This window comes from Suricata suricatta, chromosome 8, assembly GCF_006229205.1.
Source record: "Suricata suricatta isolate VVHF042 chromosome 8, meerkat_22Aug2017_6uvM2_HiC, whole genome shotgun sequence".
In the NCBI taxonomy this organism is placed as follows: Eukaryota; Metazoa; Chordata; class Mammalia; order Carnivora; family Herpestidae; genus Suricata; species Suricata suricatta.
In genome coordinates this window covers 89,216,083-89,233,640 of record NC_043707.1, presented here as the reverse complement: position 1 = coordinate 89,233,640, position 17,558 = coordinate 89,216,083, and the positions used below count along the sequence as shown (strand labels likewise).

At 38.6% G+C, this 17,558-nt stretch overlaps 1 protein-coding gene across 1 annotated transcript; it reads left to right on the top strand.

Moving 5' to 3' along the window:
- The first annotated feature begins 16,174 nt into the window (after nt 1–16,174).
- On the top strand, nt 16,175–16,514 carry LOC115297664 (dynein light chain 1, cytoplasmic-like). Its single transcript, XM_029945818.1, has one exon. The coding sequence runs from the start codon at nt 16,218–16,220 to the stop codon at nt 16,512–16,514; it is 297 nt and encodes a 98-aa protein (XP_029801678.1). The 5' UTR covers nt 16,175–16,217.
- The last annotated feature ends 1,044 nt before the right edge of the window (nt 16,515–17,558 follow it).

Below are 17,558 nucleotides of genomic sequence, written 5' to 3'. Positions count from 1 at the left end.
CCAACAAGTGTCCTCCTTATTGTCCCTCACTTCTTTAGCCCTCCTCCCCACCCAGCACCCCGCCAGCAACCCTCAGTTTGTTCTTTGTGTTTAAAAGTCTCTTATGGTTTGTCTCCCTCTCTGTTTTTATATTGTATTTGTTTCCTTTCCCTTATGTTCGTCTGTTTTGTATCTTAAATTCCACATGTGAGTGAAATAATATTTTTCTTTCTCTGACTGACTTTTTTCACTTAGCATAATACATTGTAGTTTTATCCACATTGTTGCAAATAGCAAGATTTCATTCCTATTGATTACTGAGTAATATCCCATTGTATATATATACCTCATCTTCTTTATCCACTCATGAGTCGATGGGCATTGGGGCTCTTTCCATACTTTGACTATTGTCGGTAGTGCTGCTCTAAACATTGGGGTGCATGTGCTCCTCTGAATCAGCATTTTTGTATCCTTTGGATAAATACCTAGTAGTATAATTGTGGGGTCGTAAGGCAGTTCTATTTTTAATTTTTTGAGGACCCTCCATACTGTTTTCTAGAGTGGCTGCCCAGTGTGCATTCCCACCAGCAGTGCAAAAGAGTTCTTTCTCCACATCCTTGCCAACGTCTGTTGTTGCCTGAGTTCTTAATTTTAGCCATTCTGACAGCTGTGTGGTTGTATCTCATTTGTAATTTGCTGATGATGAGTGATGTTGAGCATTTTTTCATGTGCTTGTTAGCCATGTGGGTATCTTCTTTGGAAAAATGTCTATTCAAATCTTCACTGGAAGATTTGGGTGTTGAGTTTGGCAAGTTCTTTATAGATTTTGGATACTAATCCTTTATCCAATACGTCATTTGCAAATATCTTCTCCCATTCCATCAGTTGCCTTTTAGTTGTGCTGATTGTTTCCTTCACTGGGAAGAAGATTTTTATCTTGATGAGGTCCCAATAGTTCATTTTTGCTTTTATTTCCATTGCCTCCAGAGACATATCAAGTATGAAGTTGCTGTGGCCAAGATTGTTGCCTTTTTCTTCTCTAGGATTTTAATGGCTTCCTTCTTAACATTTAAGGTTTCATTAATTTTGAGTTTATTTTTGTGTATGGTGTAAAAAAGTGGTCCAGGTTCATTCTGCATGTCACTGTCCTGTTTTGCTGAAAGACTGTCTTTTTTCCACTGGATATTCTTTCTTGCTTTGTCAAAGATTAGTTGCCCATATGTTTGTGGGTCCATTTCTGGGTTCTCTATTCTGTTCCATTGATCTATATGTCTTTCTTTCATGCTGATACCATACTGTCTTGATGATTACAGGTTTGTAATAAAGCTTGGAGTTCGGGATTGTGATGCCTCCAGCTTTGTTTGTTTGTTGGTTTGTTTGTTTTTTTCAGGATTGCTTTAGCTATTTGGGGTCTTATGTGGTTTCATAAAAATATTAGGATTGTTTGTTCTAGCTCTGTGAAGAATGCTGGTATTATTTTGATAGCGATTGTATTGAATATGTAGATTACTTTGGGTAGTACAGACATTTTAACAATATTTGTTTTTCTAATCCAGCAGCATGGAATGTTTTCTCTCTCTCTCTTTTTTTTTTTGTATCTTCTTCAATTTCTTTCATAAGCTTTCTATAGTTTTCAGTGTATAGATTTTTTTCACCTTTTTGGTTAGGTTTATTCCTAAGTATCTTATGCTTTTTGGTGTAATGGTAAATGGGATTGATTCCTTGATTTATCTTTCTGCTGCTTCATTATTGGTGTATAAAAATGCAACTAATTTCTGTACATAGATTTTATATCTTGCAGCTTTGCTGAATTCATGGATCGGTTCTAGCAGTTTTTTGGTGAAGTCTTTTAGGTTTTCCAAGTAGAGTATTGTTTCATCTGTGAAGATTAAAAGTTTGACTTCCTATTTGCTGATTGATGCCTTTTATTTCCTTGTATTGTCTGATTGCTGAGGCTAGGACTTCCAACACTATTTTGAATAATGGAGGTAAGAGTAGACATCCTTGTAGTGTTCCTGACCTTAGGGGGACAGCTCTTCCCTATTGAGGATGATATTAGTGGTGGGTCTTTCGTATATGGCCTTTATGATCTTGAGGTCTGAACCTTCTATCCCTACTCTCTCGAGAGTTTTTATAAAGATAAGATGGTATTATGTCAAATGCATTTTCTTCATCTATTGAGAGGATCATATGGTTCTTATCCTTTCTTTTATTAATGTGATCTATCACAGTGATTGATTTGCACCAGCCCTGCATCCCAGGAATAAATCCCACTTGATTGTGGTGAATAATTCTTTTAATGTATTGTTGGATCTGGTTTGCTAGTATCTCGTTGAGAATTTTTGCATCCATGTTCATCAGGGAAATTAGTCTGTAGTTCTTTTTAGTGGGGTCTTTGTCTAGTTTTGGAATCAAGGTAATGCTGGTTTCATAGAATGAATTTGGAAGTTTTCCTTCCATTTCTATTTTTTTTTTTAACAGTTTCAAAAGAATAGGTGTTACTTCTTCAAATGTTTGGTAGAATTCCCCTGGAAAGCCCTCTGGCCCTAGACTCTTGGGAGATTTTTGATTACTGATATAATTTCTTTACTGGTTATGGGTCTGTTGAAATTTTCTATTTCTTCCTGTTTCAGTTTTGGTAGTTATATGTTTCTTCCTGTTTCAGTTTTGGTAGTTTATGTGTTTCTAGGTATTTGTCCATTTCTTCCAGATTTCCCAATTTGTTGGCATATCATTGCTCATAGTATTCTCTTATTATTGTTTGTATTTCTGTGGTATAGGTTGTGATCTCTCCTCTTTCATTTTTGATTTTTTTATTTGGACCCTTTCCTTTTTCTTTTTGACCAGTCTGGCTATGGGGTTATCAATTTTGTTAATTCTTTCAAGGAACCAGCTCCTGATTTCATTGACCTATTCTACTGTTGTGTTTTTTTGTTTTTTGTTTTTTAATTATTGATTTTTGCTCTAATCTTTATTATTTCCCATCTTTTGCTGGTTTGGGGCTTTTATTGCTGTTATTTTTCTAGCTCTTTTAGGTGGCAGGTTAGGTTGTGTATTTGAGACCTTTCTTCCTTCTACAGGAAGTCCTGGATTGTTTTATACTTCTCTCCTATGGCCACCTTTGCTGCATCCTAGAGGTTTTGGGCTGCTGTGTTTTCATTTTTGTGTTTTCATTTTCATTGGCTTTCATGTACTTATTAATTACTTCTTTAATTTCTTGGTTAACCCATTCATTCTTTAGTAGGATGTTCTTTAATTTCCAAGTATTCATGGTCTTTCCAAATTTTTTTCTTGTGGTTGATTTTGAGTTTCATAGTCTTGTGATCTGAAAATATGCAAAGTATGATCTCCATCTTTTTGTACTTGTTGAGGGCTGATTTATGACCCATTTCATGATCTATTCTGTAGAATGTTTCATGTCTGCTCAAGAGTAGTGTGCATTCTGCTGCTTTGGGATAAAATGTTTTGAATATATCTGTTAAGTCCATCCTGTCCAGTGCGTCATTCAAAGCCATTGTTTCCTTATTGATTTTCTGCTTAGATGATCTGTTCATTGCTGTCACTGGGGTGTTGAAGTTCCCTACTATTATGGTATTATTATCAATGAGTTTCTTTATGGTTATGATTATTTGATTTATATATTTGGGTGCTTTCAAGTTGGGAGCATAAATGTTTACAATTGTTAGATTTTTTTTGGTGGATAGAACCCTTAATTATAATATAATGCCCTTCTTCATCTCTTATTACAGTCTTTATTTTAAAATTTAGTTTGTCTGGTATAAATATGGCTACTCCAACTTTTTTTTGACAACCATTAACATGATAGATTTTTCTCCCTTACTTTCAATCTCAAGGTGTCTTTAGGTCTAAAATGAGTCTCTTGTAAGCTGCATATAGATGGGTCTTGTTTTCTTATCCTATGTCTTTTAATTGGAGCATTTAGTCCATTGACATTTAGAGTGAATACTGAAATATATGAATTTAGTGCCATTGTGTTGCCTGTTGAGTTGGTGTTTCTTGTGATATTGTCTGGTCCTTTCTAGTCTTTGTTGCTTATGGTCTTTTTTTTTTTTTTTAATTTGTTTTGTCTTTTCTCCACACAAAGGGTCCCCCTTAAATTTCTTGCAAGGCTGGTTTAGTGGTCAGGAATGCCTTTAGGGTTTTTGTTTTTGTTTTTGTTTTTATTTTGTCTGGGAAACTCTTTATCTCTCCAGTCTTGCTGGATAAAGAATTCTTAGCTGCATATCTTTCTGATTCACCATGTTGAATATATCTTGCCACTTTTTTCTGATCTGTCAAGTTTCTCTGGATAGGTCTGCTGTGAATCTGATCTGTCTTTCCTTATAGGTTAAGGACTTTCTTCTCCCCCTTCCCCCTGCTTTCATAATTCTATCCTTGTCTCTGTATTTTGTGAATTTGGCTATGATATGCCTTGGTGATGGTCAATTTTTGTTGAATCTAATGGAAGTTCTCTGTGCTTCTTGGATTTTGATGTCTGTGTTTTTCCCCAGGTTAATAAAGTTTTCCACTATAATTTGTTCACATAAACTTTCTGCCCTCTTTTCTCTCTCTTCACTTCTGGGACTCCTATGATTTGGATGTTATTCCTTATTAATAAGTCACTGAGTTCTCTAAGTCTTGTATTGTGACCTTTGGCCTTAGTTTCCCTCTCTTTTCTGCTTCATCATTCTCCATTATTTTATCTTATAAATCACTGATTCGCTGTTCTGCTTCATCCATCTCTGCTATTGTAGCATTAGTTCGAGACTGCGTCTCAGTTGTAGCATTTTTTTATTTCATTTATCTTCACAGAAAGGGATTTTATGCTTTTCTTTCAGCATATGCTTTAGTTCAGACATCTTGCCCCTGCCAATTATTTCTTCCTGTCTATTCTTTTGGGGTGAATTCCTTTGTTTTGTCATTCTGGAGGAAGAAAAAAATTAATAAAATAAAAAATTAAAATTAAAAAATTAAAAACAAAACAAAAACTCAAATAAAGGAATCTAGATTCTAGGTGTGTTTTGGTTTGTCTGTTGAAGAAAGCTTGATAGAATAGACAAAAAAGGGAAAGAAAAGGGAAAAAAGATAAGAAAAAATTTTAAATTAAAAAAATTATATAATAAAATAGAATAAAATAAAGAAAAAATAGAACAAAAATTTTAAAAAATAAATGAAAAATATGTGAAAATAAAAGTAAAATTTTATCTTTCTGTCTCTAAGAATGAGGAAGAAAAGAAAGAAAAAAAACTTTTAAGCAAAAACAGAAGCAAGGAAAATGAACAAATAAACCAGCAAACAGAATGAAACTGGAATGATGTTACATCCAATTTCCCCTAGAATTGAAACTATGAAGACTTCTATAGTCTGTACACTAAGCAGGTTGAATGAGATGTTCTTGGAAAACACAGTTGGGTGGGGTTTGGTGTAACGAATCCATTCTTCGCTAGGTGGCACTACTTAGCTTACGGAGGTGGATGAGTGTGGCACCCATGAGTGTGTGCAGGAGTGGTGGAAATGGCTTCACCCAGTTCCCTAGTCTCTGGCACAGGAACTTTGCATTCTCACTGTGATCAAAACCCCTCCTTTGTCTCGGGCCTCTGTCCACACCCTGCCTCTAGCGCTTCCATGTCCAAGCTGTCTGCCTGCCAGGTAGCAAGCACCTCCCTCCAGAGTTTTATCAGATGGGTTGTGTTTCAAAACCCCAGGCTTCAGAGACCCCTGTGACTTGATGTCACCTCTCTGGAGGAGGGTCTCACTGAGCAATGGTTGGATGCTAGCTTGCCCCAGAAAATGTTCATGCCGTCACACAGTGTCAGAGTTCAGAGATTATGGCAAATCACAATACACAGCCGGTACCAGGTTTCACTGCATTCTGGTGTCTTTGTCCCAATACCAGCAAATGTGGTTGCTCTCTAGGGTCTGCTGGGACCTTTGCCTATGGGAAGACTATCTGGCCTCTACCCAGTGCACTCCATGCCGGAGAATAATTTCTTCCCATGTGGCACATGGGCCCCTCAGACCCCGCTGCCTGCCCCTGGGGATTTGCCCTGCTTCCTCACCAGAGCACTTCCAGGCACTGAGTTCCAAAACTTCAGACTCTGTGCTCCACTGTTTATAGAATCCTGGTGGTATTGAAACCCTCCCCTTTCTTCCCATCAATGGTTTTGGGGAACAAATTTCTTGTTCAGGCTCCTGACAGTGTTTTCACTCTTTCTCTGTCTCTCCAGCTAATTTCGGGAGAGCGCTTTCCTTGCATTCCTGATGCACCCTACTCTCTCCCTTTCTCTTTCTCTGTCCTCTTTCTGCAAAAACAGCTCCTTATCCTCTGTGGCTTTTCTCTCCCCCAGTTTACTTCTCTGCACCCCGTACCTGCTGAGTTTTGCTCCAGTTATGCAGATTTTTGTGTTAATCCTCAGATCAATTTCCTAGGTGGTCAAAATGGGTTAGTGCTGATCTAGCTGCATTTCAGGGATGAAACAAGCTCAGGGTATCCTTGCTGCTCCTCCATCTTAACTCCTTCTGATAATATTTCCTTTAAATTTGTGTTGCATTTGCAAATAAGCCAACTTTGATGAATCTTTGATATTTCTATTGTTTGGTAAAATAGGAAAATAGCTACCATTTATTAAAAAAAACTTTCTAATGCAATCACTATATTAGTTAGACATGCATCATCCTCTTCATCCTCAAGATGACCCTGTGAAGTAGGTGCCATTTACACCCATTGATAAAAGTGACTCAGAAAAAAAAAAAAGACTCAGAGTCTTTCACTTGCCCAAGGTCAAAGAGCTGGTTAGAAGCATGGTCAGACTTCAACTCTTCCATCTGACTTCAAAGCCTACCCTCGTGACTGCTCTGCTAAGTCAACCCTTGCAATGCTTTCCAATCCGAACTGTATCGTTATTCATTGTACTGCCACGGTCTAGCACATAGTGGCATTTCAGATATGTTTGTGTAATGAATTAGTGAGTAAAAAATGATAATCTGATTTGAGTTGTGAATAATCAAAACAATGCATCAATTATTTCTTAAATACATCAAGCACTATTTAGTTTTCTCCATCTTTATTGCCAGCACTCACTCAAGCCACCATTCATTTTATCTGGCCTCTTTCAGTGACTTGGTCCTTTCTAATCCTTTTTCACTGCAGCAACTAGAGAGACCACTCCAAAATGCAAAACATTTCCCCCTGTATCCTCCTAAAACAATCTTCAGTCTTTTTTTTTTGTTGCTTCTAGGATGGAGTCCAGATCATTAACATAGAATACAAAACTTCTTTCAGCCTTACCTCCCCCCATGGCCACCTGGCCCCCAGCCGGCCAGCCTCCCTAGCTCTGCTGGCTTCTTCGGTTCTCACCTGCTGCTTCCCTCCACAGGTATCTGCTCATGCTGTTTCCTCTGTTGGAAATTCACTTTCTTCCCTCCATCCTCCACCCCCAGTGATTCCTCTGTATCCCTTAGATCTCAGGTCAGTTGTCCTTACTTAGAAACAATCCCCCACACACCTCAGTCTAGATCAGATTCTTCCAAAATTCCCTCTGATGGCACCTTGAACTTCTCCTCATTGGCACTGATTACTGTCGCAAGATTACATTTTTTAAAACTTATTTTCTGTCTCTTCCATTCAAATATAAACTTCATGGGGCAGACGCTCTGACATTTTTCACTCACATTTGTGAAGACCTTCCATGTCTGTCCTATAGTAATCAATCAATAGATATTTAATATTCAAATATAAATGCAATTGGGATATTGTGGACTTGGAGTTTCTTGTGTTCCCATCTCCATCCTTATGATCTTCACCTAATGTTTCTAGAAAAACTATTTTGCTTGGAGCACTGTGACATTTAGAATGGATTTTTAAACTTTCAGTACATCTGTTGCCAGGGCTCAACTCTAGGCAAACTCACAGAGTCAGGATTAGAAAAAGCAGAGTACATGTGTAGTGGGCAGGTAATAAAGGGAAAAGATGGTCCCAGAACGGCTGGGTCACTGGGTCACTGACCACCTGCAGGCTGCCCTCCTTCTCTTCTCATTACCACCTTCCATCTTCCTTCTAGTGGGAGAGAAGGCAAGTTCAGCACACAGAATGCCTGCTGACCTGGGTGCTGCAGAGAGCCACTGATTAAGGCTGGAGATAAAACCCTTTTTCTCAGTTTCATCTTCTCAAATGTAATACCAGCTGTGTTTTAAGCTGAGCTACCACACACCTGCTGGGAAGCTGTTTTCTACCCGATGCTATGAAAATGATGGCATTACTTCTTCAAGTGAGAAAGATGAGCCGCTCATTAGGAGCCCAGAGGAGGAAAAAATTTTCAATTAGGTGTGAGTCTTTCACCCACTGATCAGTCAAAGGGTTAAGAGCAAAAGCAGGTGTGTGTGTGTGTGTGTGTGTGTGTGTGTGTGTGTGTGTGTGTGTGTGTTGAGTAGTGTGGATCTGGGGTTCTCTATTTCCAAAGCATCTATCACTGTGGGCAAATTCAATTTCATGAAATTGAAATGGTGGGTGCCATGCTGGCTCTTGAAATTACCACTGGCCTGGAGCTCTAGGGTCCTTTGTCTGCTTTGTCTCTGAGCCCTCTGACTCCATTTGTAAAACTAGAGAGACAGGTTATATGCTTTTTCCTTGACCACCTTATTAAAAAGCATGTTTCTCACCAAGAAAGACAGAGAAAAGCCAAAGAAAAGGACAAAGCTTCTCTTTCCAGGGACAAAGCATGTTGATTTTCTAAGCATTCACTCCAGAGAAAAGAATGGATTTAGTTTGCACTTACCCTTCTAAGAGAAAAAATGAAATGTGCTAAGATGGATATTTCTGTTCAAACTTTGCACATCACATGTGCCCCACATTACTAGCATTCTCAAGGAGTAAGAGCTTTTTCATTCCTTTTTTTAAAGTTAACTTAATTAATTTATTTTTTTATGGTTTTTTAAAAATTTATTTTAGAGAGACAGAGAGACAGAGCGTCAGAGAGAAAGGGAGACACAGAATCTGAAGCAGGCTCAAGGCTCTGAGCTAGCTGTCAGCACAGAACCCAGTGTGGGGCCCGAACCCATGAACCATGAGATCTTTACCTGAGCAGAAGCCGGAGGCTTAACCGATTGAGGCACCCAGGAGCCCCTTCCCTTTTTTTTTTTTTAAACTGCTCTTATGATTTGGATTTAGAAGTGTTAGGATATTAGGTATTGCCTTGCATTGAGAGCTTTGGGGTCAGATTGTGAAATTTATGATGGGAATGTTTCTCACCCTGATTTCTAGGATTACCAGCCAAACAAATCTGTGGAAGCTAGAAGCTCCCTACCAAAGTAAAGAACGTTTGCCTTTCTGTCTTGTCAGTACAAGTTTTTAAGGTTGATAAATTTGGAATATGGCATAGAATTCACCTGGGCCTGCTAGACCATGCCTCTCTTGTTTGTTGTTGAAATCCCACTGTAAAGCAGAGTATCTGAGTCAGAGTAAGGTCTCGGAAAATGTACCAATGGGATGAGTAACTAAATGATACTTTCAACAACATTATTATCATTAACAGTATCCTTGTGAGTGCCTCAATTTTGTAGGGGACTTCAGAAGGTTCTTGTTTCTCTAGCTCTACTTAGCTATTGACACCAATGACCGTCAGCCTGTAGATCAGCACCCTACACAGTCCCTGAGTTAGACGGTTTTGCCACATGTCACATCCTCACCAGTGGGTGGATCCTGGAATAAATCTTGTTGCTGTAACCCCAGCATCTGTTGTACTTGAAAGAAACTTCAGAACGAGATGCTTTCATGCTTAGATCTCCCAGCCTCATTCTTGTGCCTGGGTATAAGCCCCTCTTTTACTAACCAGTGGGGGTTTTGCTTCAACGGTGGTCAACCAATGGATAGTTATGGACATACAGTCTGACTGAAAGTTTCATCTCAGTCTGGTGTCTCCTATATAGACTGCATAGATTGGACCCTGTAGCTAATAGAAACTGACAGTAATAATCAATAGTTACTGAGCTTTTATGTGCTTGGCATAATTCTAAATATTCTAAATACTTATTCCAGCATGTTTAATCTTCATAACAACCCTATGAAGAAAACACTATTATATTATTTTTAAATACGGGGAGATAGAGTATAAATAGACAAAGAAAATTTTCCTAAAATTAAACAGCAGCATGGTTCAATTCAGTTCATCTAATTCTGGAGCTCATATCCCTAAGTACTATGCCATAACTAGTATCCCTTTAGGCAAGGAGAACATTCAGTCATTACACACTAATATGCTTTAGCAGCTGGTGTCCATTCTGATTGGTTGGAAGTCTATTCCACTGAGTAAATATTTTGAATATCAGCTCTTCCCTTTGGGCATCATGAGGGAGAGTCTTGGCCATCTCTTGGAGCCTGCGATGTAGTTAAGTTCCATGATGCCACTCCACTCAGTGCTAGATTCCGTTCCCTCTGGACTAGTCCCATAAGTAAGGTACATGGCCTCAGGAGCTATGAAGAGGATATTGTTAAGGCAAGGCTCAAGTATAAAATGATAGGTCTGATTCAAGGTAGCTTATACACAAGACACCAGCTAATAGGAATAGACAAAGCCATATAGAAATTCAGAGGAGAAATCGCTGAGACCTCTCACAATGGAGGCAGGACTTGAACTGAGCCTTGAAGGAAAAGTAATACAATGAAGAGAGACTGGAAACACTATATGCCCCCAAACTAAGCCAATCTAAAATGGCAATCGGCAGAAACAATGGCTAATCAGCAGAAGAAGTCAAAGTTAACCCTCTAAAAGTCGGCCAGGCAAATGGTGATTAAAACTAGACGTGAAATTTTGCTCCTGAATATCTTTTGTCAGAACACTAATAAGCTTTCTTTTCTATTTAAAATTAAGAACAGTTGAGATTTTTTTTATTAAGTTCTACTAGTATCTCTGCGTCGTACATGCACAGGGACAAGATAACCAGATGTCTTGGTCTGTTAGGGCTGATATAGCAAAATACCATAAATTGGTTGACTTATAAAGAACAGAAATTTATTTCTTACAGTTTTGGAGCCTAAGAAGTCCAAGACCAAGGTGCTGGCAGATTTGGTGTCTGGTGGGAACCGCTTTTTAGATGGCCTGTCTTTCTGCTGTGCCCTCACATGCCAGAAGGGCTGGGAGCCCTTTGGGGTCTGTATGATAACAGCACTAATCCCATTCCTGAGGGTTCCACTTTCATGGAAAGCACCTCCCAGAAGCCCTCCACCTAACATTACCCTCACTTTGGACATAAGAGTTCAACGTATGATTGGGGGGAAGCATATAAACATTCAGTCCATTGCAACCAGACTTCAGTTCACTTCACAATGAGAAAGTATAGTGAACACTTGAATGGGATTTGCTGCAGACTGCCTGGGTTCAAATGTTCATGGTTTAGTGGCAAAATTGGGGGGAAATTTTTTTAACTTCTTACTGTTCTGGTTTTCCCATCTGTAAAATGGATAAATAATAATTCATAAAGTTATTACAGGAATCCCTGAATTAATTTAAGAACTAAAATGGTGCCTAGTATAGGGGAAGTGCTTTACAAATAAGAGTTATTATTCAAGATGCCAAGAGGTAATGGCAATTACCGCATAATTATCTTTCTCATGAGAATTTCATAAGATAACCTACAGTGAAATTATCCAGTGTATAATAGATACTCAGTAATTGTTGACTCCCTCTCATTACCCTAGTCAATATTAACTCCCAGGTAGCAATAGAAAATATGGAAAAAGCAAGGCACATTTCAGTAACATCAGATCTAGCCCATATTCATACATCATTGGAAACCCATCTTGAAACAAGCTTGAATCAGTGGCAGAAAAAGGATTGCCTTTTTTGTTTTCCTTATTTTTTCTCATTTTATTCATTTGTTTAAAAATTTTAATGTTTATTTTTGAGATAGAGAGAGGCAGAGAGAGAGGGGAGACCCAGAATGTAAAGCAGGCTCCAGGCTCCGAGCTGTCTGCACAGAGCCTGATGTGGGGCTCAAACTCACAACCGCAAGATTGTGACCTCAGCTTAAGTTGGATGCTTAACACACTGAGTCACCTAGGTGCTCCTTTCTTAATTTTTATTATTTTAATTTTTTAACAGCTTTCTTTTTTTAAAAAAAGATTTTATTTTTAAGTAATCTCCTCACCCAACATGGGCCTTGAGCTTACAACCCTGGGATCAAGAATCATGTGCTCTACCAACTGAGCCAGCCAGGTGCCCCTTAATAGCTTTCTTAAGGTATAATCCATATACAAAAACCTGCACATATTTAATATATACAATTTGATAGTTTGGACATGCGCATGTGCCTGTGAAACCATTACCACAATCAGTAACAAACATATCCATCTCCTCCAAAACATTCCTCTTGCACTCCTTTCCCCCTTTTTTTACTGGTGATAAGTACACTTAACATGTAAGATCTACCTTTTCTTTTTTTAATGTTTATTTACTTATTTTGAGAGAGAGAACGGGAGAAAATGCATGAGCAGGGGAAGGTCAGAGAGAGAGAGAATCCCAAGCAGTGCTGAGCCCAATGCAGGGCTGGGACCCATGACTGTGAGATCATACCTGAGCTGCAACCAAGAGTGGGCGTGAAACTGACTGAGCTGCCCTGACCCCGCTAAGATCTGCCCTCTTAATAAAAATTTTAACTGCACAATACAGTATTGTTAACTCTAGGCACCACGTTGTGGAGCAGATCTCTAGAACTTTAAACAAATCCCCTTTTCTCCGTGCTCCTGGTCCTTGACAGCCACCATTGTACCCTCTGCTTCTAGGAGTTTGTCTGTTAGAAATACGCCATATAAGTGGAATCATGCAGTATTTGTCTTTCTGTGACTGGCTCATTTCACTTGGCAAAATGTCTTCCAACTTTATCCATTTGAACAGGATATTGCACATGGCAGGATTTCTTTTTATTTTTTTAAGGTTGAATAATATGTAGATCTGTATACATACATCTTTATATCCATATATTTTTATTGTTGGATGAATGGATAAGATATCCATATATCTATATCTTGTATATACACATTTTCTTTATTCATTCATCCATTGATGGACATTTTCTCAATATCTTGACTATTGTGAATAATGCTGTAATGAATGTGGGAGTGCAGATCAAAGACGACATACAGATGGCCAATAAGCATATGAAAAGGTATTCACCATCACTAATCATCAGAAATTCAAATCAAAGCCACAATAAGATTTCATCTCACACCTGTTAGGATGGCTATTTTTTTTTTAAAAGGTAAGCCTTGGCAAGAATGTAGAATCTTTGTACACTGTTGGTGGGAATGTAAAATGGTGCAGTTGCAGTGCAAAACAGTATGGAGGTTCCTCAAAAAGTTAAAAATAAAACTACCATGTGATCCAGCAATTCCACTCCTGGTATTTATCCAAAATAATTTAAATAAGGATTGTCCTTTTCCCTTAAATTACCTTAAATTCATGTATATTCACAGATGCTTATTATGGTCCAGCATATGTAACATTTTGAAAAAAAAATCACTGCATTTTCTCTACCCTTAGAAAAAACTTCAGCCTCATCTGGAAAAGATGATCTTTGCTACTCAAATTATTACTAAAAAGTAGGAGCCCCAGGCAATTGGCGACATTGCTATTCTGTGTGCTAGAGAAGCTTCCAGCAGCTTTTTCCTAAAGCTCCCAGAGCTTTTCCCCAACCACATCCATCCATGAAGATTTTCAGATATTTGTGCTTTATGATTTTTAATGGGTATACCCAACTTTGGAGCTTGAAGGACTCTGGAATCAGATTGATAAATATCTAGTCCTAGCTCTGCTACTGACTAGCTGTGTGACTTTTGTCAAATTAAACTCTCTGTGCTTTAGGCTCCTAAAATGTAAAATAAGGTTGATAACAATGCCAATTCCTGGGATCTTGGTGAGGATCACAAGAGTTAATAGTGGTAAAGTGTGTGGAACAGTGCCTACCATTGTAGAAAGCCCTATATGTGCTAGCTAGCTATCATTGTCTGCTATTGTTCTTTTAAATATTGTTTTAGGAAGGAAATTCTGTTCTTCTCCTGGATAAAACTGTCTATGTCAGGCCACAAGAGACAATTCTGTCTCTTTGTTTTAAATTAATCTGGATTCATAAGTTTAAAATGTCCAGCCCAAAACATCAGCTTCTCCTTACATATTAGTTGAAAGGTTGGACTTCCCTTAGTTGATGAACCTCCAGCTCCCAGGGAAGCTGCTTTCTGTTTGTTTCCTCCACTGTGGGCTAGCTGCTATTTCTGACCTTGACCAGATGGTTTCAAGAGCTTGATATTTCAAGTAGACTCACTTTGGTGGGGGCTTCGGCGGCCTTTCAGAATAGCAACCTCGATGCAGGCCATGCTTTGCCTTTGTCTCGTCCCCCGGTCACGTACCATGCCACCCCCAACCCTTAGTTTTCTAGCTGTCTCTCCAGCAGATTCTCCTTATAGGAGGTTTTCATCCTGCTAGATAGTCCTCTAGATAGGACTTAGCAGGGCTCCAGGCTGACCTTCTTTCCTGTCTGGCTCCCACTGAGACCACAAGGAATAGGAACCCATCCCTTGCTCTGACAGTCTGGAAATGCTGGCCCGCTGCAATGCAGCAACTTTTAACTTTTATCTGCAGGCTGCTTTAGCTTTCTCTCACGAGGGTCAAGGCAATGTTCCTTAGTGTTGTCCAGCCTTAGAGAACAATTCAAAGCTCTCAGAGAGGCCAGCGCATGCTCCCTCCATAAGCCAAAGGTTACCGAGGTAAATCCTCTCTTTTTGGGAGAAGATTGGGATATCACAGGAAAGCTATTTCCAAAGGTATCTTTTTATAAGTCATTCCATCTCTAAATCCCCTCTCTCATCCCTGATATAGGCTGTATCTGCTATACAGTTTGACATTTGCTATATGCCACATTAGTCAAAACAGATAAAAAGGATGTCATTATAAAGTATTATTATTGTTATTATTATTGTTATTATTATTAAATCACAACTGGGAATTTTCTAAAGCCCACGGAACTTTATTCCTCTCTTTCACCATATCAAGGAGCTGGGTATTCAGCTAAAGAAAAAGGTCCTGCAATCTCTTTATTTTGAAGAATCAGCTAGATAGAAGCAATTGTAAATAAAAAAAAAAATAGCTGGGTCAAATCTCAGTGAGAAGATGGCAGAAGTCCCAAGTCTTAAACTGGCAGCTCAATTTAAACCTATTTTCTCTGTTGCGTATTTTATTAAGCCGCTGGGAAAAGATGTCAATATTCAGCCTTAGGGACTTATTTAAGAGCTTTTTTGATTGATAACTATAAGATTGGAAATGAATAACATTCTAAGGTTTAATAGTGGCTTTGTTGAAAATAGGCAATGCGTAGTACATTTAACTGCAAGAATAATTAAGAACATGGATTTATATTAATAAGAGGTGTAGATTTTAGGTGGGACTCCATGATGCTTTAGTAAATGGGGAATAACTAAAAATCCTTTGGGGATTCTCAAAAGTGATATTGATCTTTCTCTCATTTTTTTATAAAAGCCACATCAACCACTCAAAAATAAAAAGATGCTGTTTAAAAGGAAATTAGCAAAAGTATGTAAACACTTGGTTTTGACGAGGTGTGGTAAAGTAGGTGCTTTAATAATTCAGGTGGGCATGTAATTGCTACAACCTTTTAGAAGAATAATTTGACAAAATGCATTAATAGCCTTAAAAATTACATACTCTTAAATCCAGTTATTTTCTTTAGAATCTTTTCTAATAGAAAGAAAAAACATAGGAAGGAAAAAACATGCAAGAATATTTTTTCCAAGACATTTTTTTGTAAGTTAAGCAAGCTTGGGGCACCTGTGTGGCTCAGTCGGTTAAGTGTCTGACATTGGCTCAGGTCACCATCTCATAGTTTGTGGGTTTGAGCCCCAGGTCAGGCTCTGGGCTGACAGCTGAGAGCCTGGAGCCTGCTTTGGATTCTGTCTCCCTCTCTCTGACCCTCCCCCACTCGTGCTCTGTGTCTCTCTCAAAAATAAACATTTAAAAAAATTAAAAAAAATAATGAGTTAAGCAATCTTTATGTTCAACAATAAAGCTTTTACTAAATTAATTATCTTGTATACATATGATAGAATTTAATGGAATCCTTTAAAATTAGGATATATAGAAGCGTGGTAGCGATGGTCCCTCCAGCCGGCTGTGAGCGTTGTCAGCCCCTCCCCCAGGAGACCGTTGCAGTTGGCCACCCCCTGCTCCTCCGTAACCATGTGTGAACGAGAGGCCGTGATCAAAAATGCCAACATGTCAGAGGAGATGCAACAGGACTCGGTGGAGTGTGCGACTCAGGCATTGGAGAAATACAACATAGGGAAGGACATTGCGGCCCATATTAAGAAGGAGTTTGACAAGAAGTACAACCCCACCTGGCACTGCATCGTGGGGAGGAACTTGGGTAGTTATGTGACACATGAAACCAAACACTTCATCTACTTCTACCTGGGCCAGGTGGCCATTCTTCTGTTCAAATCTGGTAAAGCGCATGGACTGTCACACATCCAGTGATCCATCCAAAAACAAGGACTGCGGCCTAAATTCCAAATACCAGAGACTTCAGCCTTGCCTAGGGGAACACCTCAATCTTTGAACCTTTTATTGTGTTGTTTTGTACAGGGCATTCTCTGTACGAATTTGTTGTGGTTATAAAACAATGAGCAAAACAGCTTACATTTGTATTTATTTTCTATTCCATACCTCTCCCTCATGTTTTTCCTCCTCAAAAGCCATTCCTTTCAAGAAATGAATCTGTTGGAGAAGTGAAAAAAAGTAAAATTAGGGTATGAGTTTGTATTTATCAATACAGAAAATGTTCATGGGAAAGCAGATACAGAGAAATATGTAGAATCAAATTCCACGTTTGTTTTACTTTTTATATATTTATGTGTAAGATCTATAGGTCAGGAAGAACCACCATTAAAATTTTGTTTTAATGTTTGTTTATTTTTGAGAGAGAGAGAAAGAGAAATAGAGCGAGAATGAGAGAACATGAGGGGGGGGGCAGAGAGAGAGTGCGGAGACACAGAATCTGAAGCAGACTCCAGGTTCTGAGCCATGAACATGGAGCTTGAACTCGGAACAGCAAAATCATGACCGAAACCAAAGTCAATGCTTAACTGACTAAGTCCCCCGGGTACCCCAAGAACCACCATTTTCATAGTGGTTGTCACTGAGCAGTGGAATTTTGAGTGATTCATCCTTTTTCCTACATGTATTTTCTAATTTTTCCATAATAAATATGAACATTTACAAAGAAGACAGTCATCAGAAGAGGTTTGATGTGATCGAGAAGCAGGAAATATATCAAAAGAAGGAGGAAATACATCCACCTCATATTGAATACAGATGGGTATAAGAGAGGAATAAAGCTTACTGCTAATGGAAAAACAAAACTGGAATCTTTTTTCAATGAATATTAATCACCTGTTGATTGTATGATTCTGTATGTGCAGCAGAGAATTCCTAAAATACCTAAGGCAAGAGGGTTAGGTAAAAGGACACAGTAGAGTCTATATTTTGAGTGAAATAGTGCAATTAAGTTTCCTAGACTGT

Coding starts and splice junctions, on each gene's coding strand:
- LOC115297664 (XM_029945818.1), top strand. CDS start 16,218: ATGTGTGAACGAGAGGCCGTGATCAAAAATGCCAACATGTCAGAGGAG.